This window comes from Podarcis muralis, chromosome 10 (assembly GCF_964188315.1).
Source record: "Podarcis muralis chromosome 10, rPodMur119.hap1.1, whole genome shotgun sequence".
Classification (NCBI taxonomy): domain Eukaryota; kingdom Metazoa; phylum Chordata; class Lepidosauria; order Squamata; family Lacertidae; genus Podarcis; species Podarcis muralis.
In genome coordinates, this window is record NC_135664.1 from 8,847,434 (window position 1) to 8,867,654 (window position 20,221).

At 40.2% G+C, this 20,221-nt stretch overlaps 1 protein-coding gene across 2 annotated transcripts in view; it reads left to right on the top strand.

Moving 5' to 3' along the window:
* SLC2A13 (solute carrier family 2 member 13) overlaps positions 1-20,221 on the top strand; it is a 99,312-nt gene that overhangs the window by 31,665 nt on the left and 47,426 nt on the right. For both annotated transcript variants that reach the window (XM_028746467.2, XM_077935799.1), the window contains exon 4: positions 2,737-2,845. In XM_028746467.2, coding sequence (XP_028602300.2) covers positions 2,737-2,845 — 109 coding nt within the window. The remainder of the gene's footprint in view (positions 1-2,736; positions 2,846-20,221) is intronic.

Consider the following 20,221-nt stretch of genomic DNA (forward strand, 5'->3'; position numbering starts at 1 on the left):
TTTTTTTTTTAAGTGAGCAGATTGGACCTCGTTAAAAGGTACAATTGAGAGATCTAAATTTGAGGCTGATGGGTTAGGTTTTTGTGTTACCTTTCGTCCAAATTTAGCAGTTAACTGTCTTTTAATATAACAGTGAATTAACCTTATTGGGTAGCGAATGAACGCTGAGAAGCAAATAGAAAAAAATCATATCTAAGGTTACGTACGATTTATTCCCTATAAATATTGATTTTGAGCCGAACTTCATGGACAGTGTTGTCTGAATGCCATGCATTTAATCTCCTGTGAATCTATTGACCTAGGAGTCACTGTACTGAAGACGGTTGAGCTGCCACAGCCGCTTTTATTTCTCTTGGTGAATTCTCCAGCCCTCAGACATGCTAAAAATGGTTTTCTATATGGAGGCAAACAGATAATACAAGAAAAGAGAGTGCTTAGGGAAGGTCCTTGAGGAGCAATAAGTTTGAAGAAACAATAGCTGCTTCGTTTACCAACAAGCAATGTAGGGGGAGTGAAGACATCTCTTATATCTTGTTGATTGGAAGAGAACTGACTGATATTCTGTCATTTTTTAATAATAATAATAATAATAATAATAATAATAATAATAATAATAATAATATCTTTATTGTCATTGCCCCCTCTCGGGGACAACGAAATTACTTGGCTGCTCCATCCACCCAGGTAGGGCACTCCACACAAAATCAAAACAACTATAAAAACACTAATTAAAACAATACAGTATAATACAGCAAGGAAGATTAGATGACTTTCAAAGTCCAGGCTTCCCATTCAGGGCCGAGATCGCTCTGGAGAAGAAGCTGTTCTTAAGACGGCTCGTTCTTGTCTTCATCGTCCTGTATCTCCGTCCCAACGGCAGGAGCTCGAAGAGACAGTGACCAGGATGCGATGGATCTTTTACTATGTCCAGTGCCTTCCTATGGCACCTTGTGGCATAAATCTGCTCTAAGGTGGAGAGTGGGCAGCCAACAATGCTCTCTGCTGCCTTAACAACTCTGTGCATATTTAGTATACTAAGCACTCATCCTGCTGTATATGGTAAGGATGTGTGTACCACCACATCTATTCAGTTTTAGAGTTTTTGAGAAACTTAATGACTTCTCACAGCTGTCCATGGAGGCACAGGTCAATTCTGTGTCCAGGGCAGCTGTTTACCAGCTCCATCTGGTACACAGGCTGAGACATTATCTGCCCGCGGACTGTCTTGCCAGAGTGGTGCATGCTCTAGTTATCTCTCCCTTGGACTACTGCAATGCGCTCTATGTGGAGCTACCTTTGAAGGTGACCTGGAAACAAAAACTAATCCAGAATGCGGCACCTAGACTGGTAACTGGGAGCGGCTGCCGAGACCACATAACACCAGTTTTGAAAGACCTACATTGGCTCCCAGTACATTTCTGAGCACAATTCAAAGTGTTGGTGCTGACCTTTTAAGCCCTAAATGGCCTCGGTCCAGTATACCTGAAGGAGCGTCTCCACCCCCATCGTTCTGCCCGGGTGCTGAGGGCCTTCTGGCGGTTCCCTCGCGAGAAGCGAAGTTACAGGGAACCAGGCAGAGGGCCTTCTCGGTAGTGGCACCCGCTCTGTGGAATGCACTCCCACCAGATGTCAAAGTGAAAAACAACTACCAGACTTTTAGAAGACATCTGAAGGCAGCCCTGTTTAGGGAAGCTTTTAATGTTTAACAGACTATTGTATTTTAGTATTTTGTTGGAAGCCGCCCAGAGTGGCTGGGGAAACCCAGCCAGATGGGTGGGATATAAATTATTATTATTATTATTATTATTATTATTATTAAGACTGAAGATTATCAGTACTTGTTTTTATGCCTGTATTGTTGCAGTAGATACTTTCAATTACCATGTTTTATATATGTGGGGAATAGTGCCATAATTTAAAATTTTAGAACAATGCATAATTTCAACGATTAGAGCAATATCTGAATTATAAAACCTGCCGTGAGTATGCAGTGGCTATATCATTATATTTTTATGGATTTTAGTTGCATTGCTAATCTTAAAATATGGACATTAAAATTAATAGGGGAATTGCATAGAGAAATAACCTTAGTGCTTCTTGTTTTTTATATAGATTTCAGCAGCAATTGTATAATTAACCAACTTTCATTTTCCCTCCTGGTACTGTATATCATAGGGTCTCCCAAACTTGGGTGTCCAGCTGTTTTTGGGCTATAATTCCTATAATCTGTGACCACTGGTCCTGCTAGCTAGGAATGATGGGAGTTGTAGACCTAAGACTGGGAAACCCTGGTATAGTGTATCCCTTCTTTCAGGTCCTGCAGTATTTATTAAACTAAAGTTACTGGAAAATTATTAATTTAAATTATTATCCTTAGACCAGTATATGAACAATTGTTGCATATATATCTGAAATTAATTAATTTTGTAAGCCATTTGTGATGTGGATTTGATGGCACTATCATTTTTGGCTTTCTGCTTTCCTGAAATACCCACCTTTATATATCATTTGTCTTCCAGAGGCTTGAAACATTTTATTTCATTGATTGTTAAGTTCCAGCATGACAACAGTCTTGAAACCACTTGATCTGTGGTCAATTATTCATCTGCTATACATAATAAAGAATGTATGAAATAAATAGCGTGTGAAAAAGTTCAAAATATGGGATGTGGTTGGTTGCCATAATGGGAAATACTGATTGATGTAATGAATTTCATTTTTCTTTACTTTTTCAAGCTGGACCTGTGATCTGCAGAATGCTGACCTATCCTCCAACTCGAAGAGAGTTAATAGTGGGCTGTGGTCTACAAATGTTCCAGCAACTGGCAGGTATTAACACAGTCATGTATGTATCACTTTTTCAACTTTGGTTTTTTTATTTAAAAAACATGTTTCATTTGGTACAACAGAAAATAGACAAAAAGCTTTCAGTGACATGTATATTTTTCAGATAGCATAGAGGGCGAGGGATGACCAGTAGAGAAAATGTCAGCAAGCCCAGAAACAATGGAAATAGTATAAAGGTGATTTATAAATTGACAAACTCCACTTGTAAGAAACTCTCCATTTGTTGCTATAAAGCACAGTGCAGGAAATCTTGTCATATTAATTTGAGATGTTTGGAGATGCTGTTGTAATTGTTACCCAACAGTGGCAACTGTTTAAGTTTAGATATACATTCACACACATATTTTCTAAATTTAATAATCACTTTTCTACTGTTTACGTTGTTCTGTAGATTCCTGTGGTTTTCTGTTTTTCATATCCCTGGGGACCTTCTCCTTTGTTTTAGATGTGTGCTTTTCAAATTTTGCATGAAAATGCATTGTCAACTGCATTTAGACTAATGTTCAAGGTAACAGAGCAGATTTTTCTGCAGTGCGCCTCTTTAAGCATGCTTTCCTACGAGGCGAAACAAAATCCACAAAGTGTAGGACTGGCATCAAATTACATTGAAAATGTGATGTGTGCATATGGTAAATGAGAAAATATCTGAAGTTTCTGAGGAAAAAACACAGTTGGAGTAGGTCCAAATCTTCTTTCTTTCTTTTTTTGGAAGTATATTGAAACCCTGTAAGATTTATGGTACTCATTAGCTGACTTTGCTTATCCTAAACTTACAGATGTGCTTAGATCAGAAACACCTTACCAAGCATTAGTTTTTGCAGACTGTGAATGGAACAGATCTAGTTGACAATGAGGAAGTGGAGAAGGGCGGAAGTTACTGCGAAAAACCTCTTAAATTCTAAAATGCTCTGGTGTGGATTTATTAAGTAAATCTTTAGGCACCAAGTATTAGAAACACACAATTCAGTGTAAATTGATTTCCCTTCAGTTTGTTTTTTGGTGTTTGAGATACAGACATACACAAATGTATGTTAGGGGACTCGCACTGTGAAATGCTTTGATTGAAAACCTGTCGCCTTGCTAGATATGAATCGTAGTGTATGACAGCAGACTGCTTGGTAACCTTCAGCACATTCTATGACCTGTACATTTTAATGGCTTACTAACGTAAAGATGCAGCACTGCACACATTTAGCCTTTTGCCATATCTTTTCCAGTTGACTGTATTTTAAATGAGAGGACCATGCTAGCAGAGTGAACCATCACTTTTTTGTGGCTGGTAGGGAGGGAAATGTGCTAAACAAGGTTTTCCATGTGCAGCTGTTGAAGAGACTGGTCTCATTATATTTACTACATGTTTTGTACAGAAGGGTCATAGTTCAGTGGTGGAGAATCTGCTTTCCATATAGAAGCTCACAGGCTGGGAAAGTTTCCTTTTGGGAAACCTTGTACAACTAGCTGCCAGTCAGTTTAAGCAGTGCTGAGCTAATGGACCGATGGTCTCAGCCTGTATAAAGCAGCCTCCTGTGTTCCTATATACTACTTTTTGTTTGCATTTTTATAACAGTGACTTGTGATCTGATACAAAGGAGGAAAATAAGCAAATTCAGGTAGTAATCCTTTCATGCTATTATGCAATGAAGTTACATAACAACCAGCTGGAATAGCAGCTGATGGAGACGGTTCTGATAGAAGAGGAACTAAATGGCATTTGGACCCAGCTGAGCTGATAAAGGAGGACTGTTTCTTTTCTGTCAGTTGCAACCAAGTGGAAGATTCAGAGAGCCCGATATTACTGCGCCCAAAATCCTAATTGAACTCTGACTCCATTAGTTTGCCTGCAGAACTTTTACCATCTTCAAAATTTATTATTGCTCATTTTATGCCTGCTGATTGTCACTGGTGTGGCGAACCTGTGTTGAGAACTTGGGACTGGGCTAACATCCTTGAATATAGCTCCATAACCCTTTCTAATATCCCTGCACAAAGAAGGGTTACAGCCTAGGCTTCTTACTGTGATATGGTGTAGCAGTCAGAGTGACTCCAGAAATGACAAGGTTTAAGGCTCCACTTGATAGATGACGTGGGGCCAATAATTCTCTCAAATGAAGGTGCTGTGCTCCTTGGAAGAAGCGCAGGGCAGCTCCGCCCCACCCCAATCTCACTGACAGATGCAGTGATTTTTATGTGGACGGGCATCATGTAAGCTTATATCTGCAGCCTAGCTGGTGGCATTGCTACGTGAACAAAGTCTTAAATAAGTTTAAAAACAAACAAATGGGAGAATGCCATAGGCAAAATCTAGCCTGTTTTTGGAAGGGTATTGGAGATAGGAAACTCCCGACTTACAGGATAGTAATTGCCATTCTAATGGTGGAGGTAATTTAGAAATACTTTATTGGTATTGCAGACTTGCATCCTCATAATGTGACACTTGATCGTGGGGATTCAATGATAGGAAGTATAATTGAAAACTGTAAATCAGAGTGAGGATATTCAAATGTCAAATGACTAGGAGATTAAATGACCTGCTGATAAACTCTAACAAAATGATGTTGCATGAAATCGTACAAAATTAGTACAAAAAAAGAAGGAATGTTATACTTATAACCCCAAGAAACTGATAAGTCTTAAATATAAAAACTATCAGTTATTTTAATGATTACATTTCAGACAATATTTTTGTGGCTGTGAGATCTGTGTAAGAATTCAGTAGTATTGCAGACTTAATAATTTTGCTTTGGGAGAAATGTATCTTGCTGGTGTCTTTGTATTCTTCTCTGTTCCTATTTTTAAGCCATTTGTGTGAGTCTTTCACAGTCCAGCCATTTCTCCTCCTTGATCCTGCCAGGAAGTCATAGTACTATTTGATTTCAGCCTGTTGCCTTGGTAATAACTGTAATGTCACAAATTCAGCATTATAACTTCACTGCACGATCAAAAAGCTGTGAGTGTGTGCTATGTGGGAGAGAGCCCAAAGGCTTTGTTGTAATACACAGCTTTGATAATTAGTAAAACTGAGAGAGAACGACTTGCTTTTTTCAAACATAGCAGCCTGCCAGATCTGAGGTGCTGAAATTCATCTCCATTAAAAAAAAAAATGTAATGTTCAGTCAATTGGTTTCCCTTTCACAATATTCCTATGCATCCTTCCCACCATTCATCAGATATTTGTTGATGTTTGGAAGAATACATAGCCAATTTTATCTCTATCAAGACCAAGATATGGAAGGTAGGTATGTTTAAAAACCTCATTGTCACTTAAGTCACTTTAGTCTTCCGTATTTAAATGCACACTTGATGCAAGCCAAATTCATAAATTTGTTAATGAGGTTGTGCAGGAGATTTCTTGGGCTCGTTTTTTGTACGTTTTGAAAAACACTGATCAATCAGGATGTTTACTCAATTGTTCATCTTGGAGTTGGAGCTATAAATACAGCACTTTATACAACCCATTTTTCCTTTAAAAAAAAGGGGGGGGGACACGATTTGCCTTGAGGTGAAATCTTTTGAAAGATGGTCAGTGTGAAATCTGACGATGGTTGGCAGGAATTGAACGCAACCCTTGTGTAATATCCTGCTAAAGTTATTATAGCAAATGGCACCATGTCTTGCACTTTGTGGATTTTAGTCACCGTTATTTTGAGAGCGTCAAAACAGGTTCTGCTGGTGAGAGACTGACATATCTAGGTAACCAAACTCAGTTGGAGTTTAACAAGAAACAATCTCACACCAAGATTAAGTGAGTGGGCAGGACTTGATGAAAAGGAGTCGCACCTGTGACATGCTCTCCTCCTCCAGGAGGTCTTTTGAAAATAAGGTCTTTTATCTTCTGACTGAGGTGTACTTTCCAATAGGAGGCAACTCCTTTATATATTTTATAAAATGCGTAGGCAGTTAGCAGAAGAGACTTGCTATATCAGTTGGTCCAAATAGGTTCCAGTTTATTTTAATGCACGTTGTCCACAAATATTTGGACAACGTGCATTAAAATAGTCCACAAATATTTGTTTGATGACTGTGACAACCCACAGTTGGACTTTTCGTGTTAACTGAACCTTCTCACTTCTAAGACTTTCCTTCAGTATTGCTCTACAACGACAATAGCAAGATGAAAGGGATACTGGATCCATTCAAAAATTTGACTAAAATATGATAGAGGGTAGGGACGCGGGTGGCGCTGTGGGTAAAACCTCAGCGCCTAGGACTTGCCGATCACATGGTCGGTGGTTCGAATCCCCACGGCGGGGTGCGCTTCCGTCGTTCGGTCCCAGCGCCTGCCAACCTAGCAGTTCGAAAGCACCCCCGGGTGCAAGTAGATAAATAGGGACCGCTTACCAGCGGGAAGGTAAACGGCGTTCCGTGTTCTGCGCTGGCTCGCCAGATGCAGCTTGTCACGCTGGCCACGTGACCCGGAAGTGTCTGCGGACAGCGCTGGCTCCCAGCCTATAGAGTGAGATGAGCGCACAACCCTAGAGTCTGGCAAGACTGGCCCGAACGGGCAGGGGTACCTTTACCTTTACCTATGATAGAGGATAGTGCCCCTTGTGGTATTTTGTATTCTTAATGCTTCAACAAAATGTTGCCTGTAGCATTTCTTTATTCTCCCCACCCCTCGGTGCAATATATAAGCTGGCTAACACCTTTTGAAGAATATTAAAGCTTAGCTAGAAATGACAAAAAAATATTATTCTTGCACAAGAAACCAAATTCCCTATCCAGCTTGGGAACTGCGTATCTTTCTAATCTACTCCTGAAAGGCATCTTACCTATCAGTTCTCCTGAACAAGAAGTAGGAAGAGCTCTCTTTACATATCTCTTACATGTGATCTGATAGCTTATGAATAGTCTCTGAGAAGGTACCTGCTTGAATAGCAAGGTATAGAGAGTCTGGGGAGGAAGGAATATCGCTCCTCTATGCCAACTCTGCCCCAGCTTCTGCCAACCTAGCAGTTCAAAAGCATACCAGTGCAAGTAGATTAGTAGGTACCACTGTGCGCTCTGGCACTCATCACGGTCCTCTTTGCAGTAGCGGTTTAGTCATGCTGGCCACACGACCCAGAAAGCTGTGGACAAACACCGGCTCCCCTTGGCCTAAAAAGTGAAATGAGCGCCGCACCCCATGGTCACCTTTGACTGGACTTAACCATCCAGGGGTCCTTTACCTTTACTAGCACATCTATGACCTTGGTGGTTCTTGGAGAAGGGAGGATTATTGCCAGTTCAGCAAGTTGCCTGCTTGGTTGCTGCAGGCGACGCTAACAATAAATCATGTGGCAGTTTTCATATGCATGTGTTCCTGAAAAGTCTAGGTGGCATGTTAATTTATATTTTATAATTTATATCCAGTATGCCCCACGGAGAGCCTCAAGGTCCATAAATAGCAACACCCTAGTGGTCCCGGGCCCTAAGGAAGTTAGAGCCAGGGCCTTTTCAGCACTGGCTCCGGCCTGGTGGAACGCTCTGCCTCATGAGACCAGGGCCCTGCAGGATCTGATTTCTTTCCGCAGGGCCTGTAAGACAGAGTTGTTCCGCCTGGCCTTTGGCTTGGAGCCAATTTGATTCCCTCCCCCTCTTTCTTTTTCCTTTTTCCTTTCTCCTCCTGTGATGAGGCTGCATTTTAATATTTTAATGTTTCAATATTTTAATGTATTTTAATCTTGTTTTTAAGTTGTATTCATTCAACCTGTTTTTATTATTGCTTGTTAGCCGCCCTGAGCCCGGCCTTGGCTGGGGAGGGCGGGGTATAAATAAAAATTATTATTATTATCATTATTAGTCTTTAGCAACAGTAGCCTGGTGAAGAGGGACCACTATGACTTCTGCTGCTCTTGAGGTTTGCCTTCTTTGGAAATCTTAAAACCATGGGCTCCTGGAGGTGGTGTTTTGATACGTCAGTTGTATCCAGGACTTAAGTGTGTTGCAGATGTGGTAGATCTGGATGGGTTCACTGCTTGCGCTACCAGTAGCTTTGAAAATGACTCCTGCTGTTCAGCATTCATTGCTTCCTACCATTTACCCTGTAACAAATTTATATGTGGAGTTCCTCTCCCCCATTTAGAAAACACATAGACAGAGAAATGCATTATGAGATGTGATGCGTGTAATGTGCCTGGGAGTGGAGTGTGGCTTATTAGTAAAATAGGACAGTTCTCTTGGGAAATATGCTCTCATTTTGAATCATTTCACCCTCCTCTTGCTGTGTCTACTTCATCTTAAATATGTCCATTATAGTAGAATAGTTGCTGTGAGCGACACACACATAATTGGAAAGTGTTTCACATATATTTTGATTTGAAGTAGTCTTGTAAAAGTCAACTGAATTGTTCAAAAACATAAGTAGGTTTGGACTACTACATTTTCAGAGGTGAACACCTTTTTTTGCAAAACATCTTTGTATATTCCTTTTTGTTCCTTTTTTCCTATGGGATTAATTAAGTTTGGAGATCTAATCATTCTCTCATGTGAGGAAAATAATCTGATAAGGAAGCTGTAGCTCAGAGGTAGAAATAGCTGTTACATTTTGCCTGACTAAATATATAAAAATTAAATATATTGCAGTGATTAACAAAAACAGAGATATTAAATTCTTATAGCAACTGTTCTCTTTATTTTTTTAAAAACTATGGGTCAAGCAAAACTGTCTAGAATTTTCTTTTTGGGCAGCATCTCATTCAAAGAGTCTGAAATAAAGAAACACACATTTTATAGTGCAATCCTCTACATGGAAACTACATAGAATTTACTTCCAAGTAAGTGGAATAAGATTACAGCCTCAGTCACTTTCTGCAGGCTTTAAAATTCTAATAGGTGTGGGGATCTTTAGATTGCGTGGCGAGACCCCTCCCCCCAAGTGAAATGAAGACATTATTTAAGGTTAATGGGCATAAAAAGGCCACAACTTTATTGATTACAGGAATTGGAAGGTATTGGCCTTAGGCATTGGTTCCTATCGACTACCCGGCATGGGGACCGGGAAGGGTTATCCACAAGCCGTGGGATTCCTGTTGAAGTACACCAACTAGGATCCCACGGGTGTCACCGCTCACCTCCCTAGGTTTCGGACAAGGCAACACCCTCCGGAGTCCTCTACCAGACTACCCTTTTCATTGGGGAAGGTGATGGCGTTTCCTTCCCCCCTTCCTTTGCATAACAATTAACCACTGCCAATGCCTAACCGCCAATACCGAAGAAGTTGTGACGTTTGCTACGAGGTAGGCGAAAAAACCAAAAGGCTGGAAGTGCGCCAAGTTGGAAAAATTCCTACCAGGCCCCCTTGCGGCGACCAACCGGAGTCCATAGCAAGGTCAAAGCTAGCTAAGCCTAAAGGGTGGGTGGGATGGGAAAACCGGGCAGCTGGAACGGGGCAAAGAGGGCGGTCCCCGGGCGTGCCGACCTTAAATGGGCTAGGCTACGCCTCCCCTGCCCGCCGATTGGCGGGCCGGGTCGCAGACACGCCCGGGGATTCCCTCTTCTCGCGGGGGCTAAACCAGCCCCCACGTGTGTTAGAGAGGGTGGCAACAATTATGGCAACAATTATTTAAAATACTGTCTTTTGCAAATCCCAATATTTAGTTTATAACCTGATTTGATGAAATTATGGCAATGGTTTATTTGTAATGGATTAGATTGGATTATATTTTAAGGTATTTTTCACTTTGGTGATTAGAATTTCTCCACACTCATAAAGTTGAAAAACTTCTAATGAAAGCCAGAAAACTGCTCACATGTAGCTCCAGCGTTTTTAATGAACGTTTGATATTGATCGGATCCAAATGGGATTTTTTGAAATGATGAAATTTTTCAGCTCTCTGAAATGTGCCACGGATAATATGCTGATCTCCTTGAAGTGTGGGTGTTGTCTGTATTTAAAGTTTATTGTTTATTCCTTAGGCAGAACCTCCTGAATCACATTCTATTCTGTCTGGGTCTGCTTCAGCAAAGATGATTGAGGGATTGCAACCTGGGGGCAGTGGAATATATCCCAGAATGCTATGTCGATAGTCTTATCTTTCTATACAGTAGCCCTTTTCACATACTTTTATTCTTTATGCATGATAGAACAGTGGAGCTCTGACCACTTGGATTTAATATGTAATTATGCCTAGATACAGGCACAGAGTCCAGCATGACAGTCCAACGACCTCTTGCTTGTTGTCACCAATTTAACCAGTGTAGTTTATTGGTTGTGTGTATTCTAAGCATCCATGCATCCAAGAGGGTAAATGAGTGTGCAAGAAGCATATGCATACTTGAGGCAGTGCGATTAAAGTTAATTTGGCCATGTCTTTATGGCTTCTTCTGTGTTTGCCTCTTGGATTTGTAGTATTTTTGATATAGAGCCAGTTAATTTAATGATTTAATTGAAGAGCTCATTTCTGTCAAGGAGTCTTTAAAATGTGCTCCAAAATATGCAGATTGGGGTCTAGTGCTTAAATGCAGAGTTGAGAAAGACATGTTCAGAAAAATAAGTGCAGAAAAACACACACACACACATGAATAAATAAATATAGTGGGGGGAAACTGAAATTCCTGTCATATCATTTACCCCCAGTAGGAAGGAAGCCTCATTTATTTCAACAGAGCTACTTCTGAGTAAAGCATACCAATTGTGTTTTATTCTGCAAAGACAGCACATTGAATGAATGAAATGATAATGAGGAAGGTGCTCTAACAAGCATACCCCAGTATCCTCCTCCTTCTCTTGCCTTTCTTTCTTTCTTTCTTTCTTTCTTTCTTTCTTTCTTTCTTTCGCAGCTCTGGGAGGGACCCTTCCCAAATCACAGATGAGGGCATCCACATTTCTTCCTCTTAATGCTCAGCATCAGTGATTAAGCGATGGTCATTTGCAATTTTGCTGCCTGAGTTCTGAATCATAATGGCTACATCTGCATGTTGTGTGCTAACTTTCTTCAGAAATGTCTGGTCAACCTTTTTTAAAAAGAAAGAAAGAAAGAAAGAAAGAAAGAAAGAAAGAAAGAAAGAAAGAAAGAAAAGAATCTGGGCCCTGTGCTGGCCTTGGTCCCACCAGAATCATAACCCTTCCACCCATCTGTCTGTAGACCTGCCTCAATTCTGTTACTCCATTTCCCTTCCAGTTCTTCAAATCCCCTAATAGTCATGATTTTCCACATTCTGTATCGCAAAAGATAGCAATAAGGTGACAACCCTGGATTTGACTTACTTTTAAACCTTTTCCAGGCCATATTCAGTCCAGATTTCCTCTAAACAATTTATGTTGATGTAAAGAATGAAGGTTTACACATTTTCTTTGAGGAGAGGCGGCTGAAAGTTGGGATGGCTATCAGCCAGCCTGTTCCTTGCCTTGATAACCCTTCCTTTTAAGTGAGAGGGAACCACGGACTGGCCCAGCACATGCTTTCAAAGCCCTCATCTCTGAGCAGCCTCCTCACCTTAGGAAGGGACATTTTGGAACGCTTGTAGGTATAGATTGCATTGTCAGAAATAGAGGGAATATTGCTACTTCCAGATGTGTATACAATGAAGCATCCTGAGACAATTAACAAGGTTGTGGATGTTGGCTGTTCTTGATCATAACTTCCAAAAGTTAAATTCTGGGATTTGTAGCTGCCAGACATTTTCTTTGTAGGTTCCCATGATCACTGAATAATATGCCAAAACAGATGGAGCAGAAGCAAACATTTTAAGTTTGTGTGTATCAGGAGCGGATGCTGCCTAATTAGTACTCAGATGGCATACACATTAAGATTACTATGCAGTTAACTACCAGGGCCTAAATAGTAATTTTTGGTACATTTTGTGGGGATGGGGCAAAAATACCCCCAAGATTGAATTAATGTTTGGTGTGGGTGTGGTAAAATTAAATAACCCTTCCGGGAAAGTATAGGTTTAAGAATTTTTTAAGCAACAAAAATGTTTCAACACTTCAAGCAACTCACTTGACCTTAGCATCCAGCCGTCACCCCCACCTAAACATTCATCAATGTTAGGAAAATTAGTACAGTCAAACCTCGGTTGTCTAACGTAATCCGTTCCAGAAGCCCGCTTGTCTTCCGAAACGTTCAACAACCAAGGCACGGCTTCTGATTGGTTGCAAGAGCTTTCTGCACTCAAGCGGAAGCCACGTCAGATGTTCAGCTTCCAAAAAACGTTTGAAAACCAGAGCATTTTCTTCTGGGTTTTTAGCGTTCGGGAGCCAAAATGTTCCAAAATGGAGGCGTTCGGGAACCGAGATCTGATTGTAGTCTTATACTGAATCAGACCCCTGGTCCATTTAGCTCAGTTTTTTATTCTGGCAGGCTGCAGCTCTCCAGTGTTTCAGACAGAGGACATTTCCAACCCTATATGATGATACCTTCTGCATAAAAAACTGATGCTCTATGAGCTACATCATCACCAAAAACCCCACATTCCATGGATACGAATAGTTCTGCTAAAGTGGGGATGATACTCAGTTCAGTTTGATTTCATTTACATTGTGTCTTGAAAGCACAGAATAATAAATTTAATTGGTCTTGTGGCACATTGCTTATTACTTACTTATGTAATTGTTGGTGTTGGCAACACTCTCTCGAAAGACAATGGAGTGTGCTTCTGGGGGGTGAAGTCAGACTTCTGCATTAGCAGCACCAAAGTGACCCCCCTAGAGTCCAAGCCTGGGCAGGGTATATGGAGGTCCTGGGCTGCCCAGGTGACTAAAATCCCCCCTCTCTTGGCTTCATTGATGTGGTCCAAAGGAAAGCACAGCAATACGTTTGGCACCAGCTGGGCTGCAGGAGTTGCCAGAAGGAGGCGTACAAGGTGCCATTCAACTATTTTAGGGACTCCGGATTTGTGTAGAATTTACTATTTAGCCTTTTCTTCTCCTGAAGATAATTCCTCCAGGCAGTAGAGGTTACGGATCAGAGTTTTCCTTCTGCTATATGGGCTACCTTCCCAGGTTAGGCAATGCATAGAAAGTAATGACATTAACCTTCACTGCCCAATGGATAGCTTCACTTTCTTCCTTATGTGTAGTGAGTGGTAGATAATATCCGAGGACCAAAGGAATAGCAATATGTAACCTGATTTGCAGGCGGTTTGCATGAGGTGTATGCCTAAGTCAATGCATAAAAGCCTTTAACTCGCACGGGTCTAGATTGTTGCTGCAGATGGCGAAACAGTCTCTAGGCAACTATGCTGAAGAAATGCATGACCCAAATGCTCTTTCATAATGTATGTGAGTAACATGAAAACTCGGGGTCAAGTCTGCTATAGGTCATGAGCCACCTCTTGGCCCCAATGAACGTATTTAGTAAATGCATTGTACACAGCCCGCTGCAATGATATTTACTCAGGACCACGGGAGCAATCTATACTACGATATTTAAGCATACTGAAGCTTTAGTAACTGTTAGTTTCACAGCTTAATTTTGTAATTATTGTCACTGCGTGTTAAACTTATTTCTTATATCAACTCCTGATTCGTAGTTGGATTGTTTTAATTACTAGTGTGCCCCTACCCTGAAATATTTGGATAGAGAGTGGGTTCTAAATATTTTAATAAATATAAAGGTAAAGGTACCCCTGCCCGTACGGGCCAGTCTTGCCAGACTCTAGGGTTGTACGCTCATCTCACTCTATAGGCCGGGAGCCAGCGCTGTCCGCAGACACTTCCGGGTCACGTGGCCAGCGTGACAAGCTGCATCTGGCGAGCCAGCGCAGCACACGGAAACGCCGTCTACCTTCCCGCCAGTAAGCGGTCCCTATTTATCTATTTGCACCCGGGGGTGCTTTCGAACTGCTAGGTTGGCAGGCGCTGGGACCGAGCAGCAGGAGCGCACCCCGTCGCGGGGATTCGAACCGCCGACCTTTCGATCGGCAAGTCCTAGGCGCTGAGGCTTTAACCCACAGCGCCACCCGCGTCCCATTTAATAAATATACACATACACAAAAATGCTATTCTGAACTAACAACTATGCCTGTTGCTTTAAAATTTAAGATTGGTGGGCACCTAAAGATAAGCATTTATATTCTTTATATATAATTAGTCTAATATAATATCTCAATGTTTGATTAAGAAAAGAAAACCAGTATTCCCAGGAATTGTCTGGTTTTAGGCTGGTGGCTCTTACTGATGTTAATTAAGCAGTCCTAAAAGTTTAGACGTGTTTCTTTTAAAAAGTTAATTTATGCAAGGTAAATATTACTGATGTAGCACATTTAATTAAAAGTTGAAAAAGGAGAAAATAATGAGATGGTTTCTGTGTGTGAACTTAAACTTGAAGTGTTCCTAGAATTTTAAATACCTTCACTATGCTATTCAAGAATAATTTGGTTGAAGAGAATGATTTCATTAGGGGATAACGCTCTGTATGCAAAGAAGTCTCTGTGTTAATGCATTTTCATAATGTTGAGGAATTGTGCAGTCTTTTCTATTTTTTTTACTATGTCATCATAGTAAGGGATGTTGGCAGGGGGGAGAGGGACATAGAATGTGTAATTTTAAGGTGCCATGGCTTGATTTATCTACCAGTCCAAAAGCTAGACAAGAGCTTTGTTATATACCTTAAATAAGAACAGGAAACTGTCTGCCCATTTAGAACTCTGCCAATTTACAACTTAGTCCAGTACCACCTAATGACCAAACTATATATTGGCCTTATCCACACAGTTGTAGTTTAGCTGCACTGTGACAATTGAGTATTAAACAAAACAAAATATGCATGGCATGACCTACTCTCCCTTCTGTCACTAGGAGGCAGCCATCTGAAATGGGGAGCCTTTCATTGGCGAATGTTGAGGGTTCTCAAACTTATGAAAAGGGCGTCAGTGCATGTCTTCTGCACTAGGTACTTGGGGTTCTAGTGAAAGACAGGTGAACATAACAAGCACATTTGCACATAACATTAAACCCAAAGCATGGCTTCCTCAGAATGAGGAGGCAGGTGTTTTGCTCCTCCCAGGTTCTTTTGATTTGACATGTCAGTAACTCCAAGGAGTGGATAATTCTAGCTTTCAAAGGTATGTTTGAGTTGAATACTAGTTTGCCCTCAAGCAACAGCATACATTGTGTTGACTAGCTTATCACTGAAAACAGCACAGGGGCTTTCTAGCACTCCCAACATTTTTGTATTGGGGATGTGTGTTCTGAACATGAAAAATCCATGAGATTTTACGGTGCCTGTGGTGCTGAATAATAATCATTCAAAGTGGCTTCTTTGTACAATTTTCCTTTTTGGAGAGATCTGGTGTCTTTATTATAGATGCATTGCCTCTAGTATGCTTTTGTCATCACAATTAATTTTCAAATGTGGAATTTATTTGTCTTGGTCCATTACAATGTAAATAATAATAATAATAATAATAATAATAATAATAATAATAATAATAATAATAATAATAATAATAAAGTGGGCTTCCCCAGCCACTCTGGGCGGCTTCAAACCAAATATTAAAATACATTAATATTATTATTATCATCATTATACCTCGCCTATTTCTCTTATGCAACTCAAGGCGGCTTACAGATTAAAAAGAACCTCTAAAAAAATCAACAGAAAATCAATAATTAAAATACAATTGATAGAATTAAAACTATGTACATATATAAGATCTGTTTAAAAACACACCAGTGATTACAATAAAAACAGCAGGGCACCAGCTCTTTAATTAGAAGCAATCAGTTCCCAAAAGCCTGTGGCAACAAGAAAGTACTTACCTGCCAGTAGGAATGCAAGGAGGAAGCTGGTCTAGCTTCTTTAGGGAAGGAGTTCCCAGAAGTCTGGGAGCAGACCACTGATAAGGCTGTCTCCCATGTCCCCACCAAGAATGCCTGAATATTGTGAATGTTCTGTTCAGGATTCAAGCATAACCATACCAATCTAGGAGCAGAAATACACAGGTATGTCCTGTTGTCTTGCCTGTTTCTTTATTGAGTGTGGACATGTTTCTTGCCTTTTCTTTTTTATGTCCTTGTTGTCTAATTTGTATTGTGGGTAATGCACCATTGACAGTTTGTTTAGTTGCATCATAAAATTTCCAGTAATAATAATAACAATTTCTCACTAAAGTTGGCTTAATTTTTTTCTTTGCTAAATGATATCAATAAATAGGTGGCCTGCTATGTTGCCCTCTTTTGCTGTTGTCACTAAGAAATTAGGAAAAGGTTTATAGGAGAGATGTCTATTTACTGTGCAGCAGATTGCCTTAGCTGATAAAACTGGTGATTAACACACAGTAGTGACATAATCTTGGATTGTTTTCAGACTTCCTGTTTGTTCAAACAAATGTTCAACAGTGTTTGTGGGGAGGTTAGACAAGGTTAGATTGAGCATCCATTCTGGTTCCCGGGGGGTTATAAAACGTTGTGTCAAGCAATGGTTATCCCACACTTTCTAGCACATTTTCCTGTCACTCTCCTTCAGCAAAATGTTCAGTTTTGGTGGAAAGGGGCTTTGCTACACAAGATCACTAAATCAGCTTTAGTTGCACAACCAGGATTTGTTGGTATGCAATTGAATTCCACCTGAACATAGCCCTTAAATTGGTTTAATGTTTCATATTATTGCATTCATCTATTTATTGTAACTGTTTGTATTTGCTAAGACCTTTCACCAAAAGCAATAAATACAACAGAGTACTGGGCTGGATGAGGCACAATCCATTCTGTTTAAAGATTGTGTAGATGTGCAGCAGAGGAAGACACGCCACATCTGAGAGAAGAGTGGCAAAGATTAATAAGCACTCTGATGAAAGAGGTAGAAGTTAAAAAAGAGATACAAGTCAAGTGGTTTAGCATGATTGCCTATACTTGACTTGAACTAAGAGATACTCATACATGACTGCACCTTTATCAAGCTATCTTGCTCCAAAGCACTGGAACAACAAGGAAGAGTTTAAAAATAGCTATGTGGTAGCCATTAGACGAGGATTTTATCTCGGCAGATGGATTCCAAAACCACATTAAGGATTGAACATGGTTATATTGTCACAGAAAGCATCACTGAAGCAATTTAGATGATGCTCCAAACCAGGGGTTTCTGGTTCTGGTTTGGATGGAAAGCAGTAAAGCATAGTTTGCTAACTGGGACATCACAGCAGAATGTCAATATCAAGGCCGGAAATAGAAAATGGAGTTGCATATAGTGGGGAGAGGTAGTATATGGCCCATCAGCTTGTTCCTCATCCATCATATCATGATTTGGGCTACAGGATGGTCTGAACTGAGCTAGTGTATGTGTTGTTTCCTTCTCAGAACTTCAGGAAATTTTCTATACAGTCACTGATGTGCATGTGCAAAAGCCCAGAAAGATGGTGAATGTGTTACCTTTAAGCAGGAGTGGCTAACCTGTTCAACTCCCATCAGCCACAACTAGCATGGTCAACAGAGAGTTACAAGTTAGCCTCATCTGCCCTAAAGGGAAAAAAATAAATTCGCTAATCCTTAAGAAATATAGTTTACCTTTACTGGATCATGAAAGTAAGTATGCATGACTATATTAAATACACCATTCATGAGTATATTACAAGACCATTGTGGGCTCTTTTTGTGTGTGTGATAAACTGGTTTTTAACCTCACGTGTTGAAACAGTTGTGGGACAGTTTTTGCTACTCAGGAAAGAAATATCTTGCTGCACATAATGAATGGACTGTACTCTTTACGTTCAGATTTTTTCTAGTTACCAAGCTTTAAATGGAACACTTTCAGTTCAGTGATTTCTCCCCTCCACCCTCTCGTTCTTGTCATATATCACTGCCTTGTAAAATGTTCCTTTGGTTTGTGTGAGACTAATCTGGGCTCAATGGTTGCAAAATTTGCAAGATAGCAGCACTGTTTTCTGATTTGCGGAAATGGAGGCAAAGAATAGCCAATAGCTGGGTTCAGACACTGGGTTTTAGCATAATGTGAATCAGCCGACTTGTGTGCTTCAATCTTCCCCTCTTCTTCTGACAGGAATTGTATATATTAACAACACAAACCTGATTTGGTTAAGCACAGTCATATTTGAACAGCATTTTGAATTTCAGTATCTCACTGTGTTTCTACAAGATACCATTTTTGGAGTCAAATGGATAAAATAGTCCCATAAGAATTGGTATTGTGAAGGTAGAAGAAGGTACATGAGTCAGTTTTAAAACTATTTGCTTCAGTTCTTTTCTAAAGCTTTAACAATTTTGCTAGAGTGCTGCTTGTGGTATCATTTTGCCTTGAGCTGAGTTCGCAGTTGAGTTACAAGTTGTGGAGAAAGCGGTTTCCTAGACACTTTCCTAAACTGCATTAATGTGTTAAAAAATAGTTCTTGCTATTTTTGCATTGTAAAAGGTATGTAACAATATCATGGCTCTGAAAGAGAAACTACTGTGACTGCTGAAAGGTGCTTTTGCACTGGGAACATTCATCCTATTTAACTGTGATTGAAAAGTCTGTCAAACCACTGAAAAGCCAACTTCATTAAGAATCAGTTTGCAAAAGATGCTCCTCCTATAAAGAGAGGAGGTATACTATGAAGGTTAAATAATTACAGAGTTAAGAAACTAAGAGGATGACAGCATCGTTTTCACTGAGGAAGCACAGCGTTCACTTGTTTGGGTTTCATATCCAGCAGTTTGATGAGCTAAACAGAAAATCTAAATTATGAATGATACTGACATTTGGGATTTCCTCTTTCTCTTACCTGCAATGACACAGTGACATCCAAAGAAATGGTTTAAGATTTCAGATTGAGGATTAAAAATTGCAGGCAGTAATTTTGAGCCAGATGTAATTCATAGGGGGAAAGGGACTAACAAGCGCATATTACTGAAATGTCAATATGTAGTGAGCAGGAACATTTGAAAAGGGGAAAGAGTGGTGATTGTTCTGAAATACATTGATATATTAAATTTACCTTTTCACGCATTTTAAAGGTCCGCCTTTCAGCCTTTGTCTAATTTGCCTGTAGACCTTAGTCTTGTCTCCTCTTTTGTCCCAGTTCCAGTGTGTCTCTTGTTCCTGAATTATGTTCTTAGCCTAGAATACTTAGTCTGTTCATTCCATCATGAAAGCGTGATTGCTTGTGCTACATACAGAGCTGATACTTATAGGTGAGCGAGTGTCTCAAAAGCACCACTTCCTCAGAAGTATACTGTTTATTGTGATGGCTCCCTCTGGCGGTCTCTGCTACCAACTCTGAGAAATATAAGGAGTCGTGGCTTGTCCACTGGAATCTTTTTCAATTTAAAAGTTGGAGCATCTGAGAGGAAGAAAAACTTTTTTTTTAAAGTGTCCTTAGTTGAGCAGGTAGCAGCTGTCTGCCAACTATGCTTGAAAATGAAGTTTAATCAGTTAGACTTTTGTCATAGTCAGGAACTGATAGTGATTTATTCCAGACATAATTATGGCTTAGCATTATGTGCACAAGGCTGGAGTGC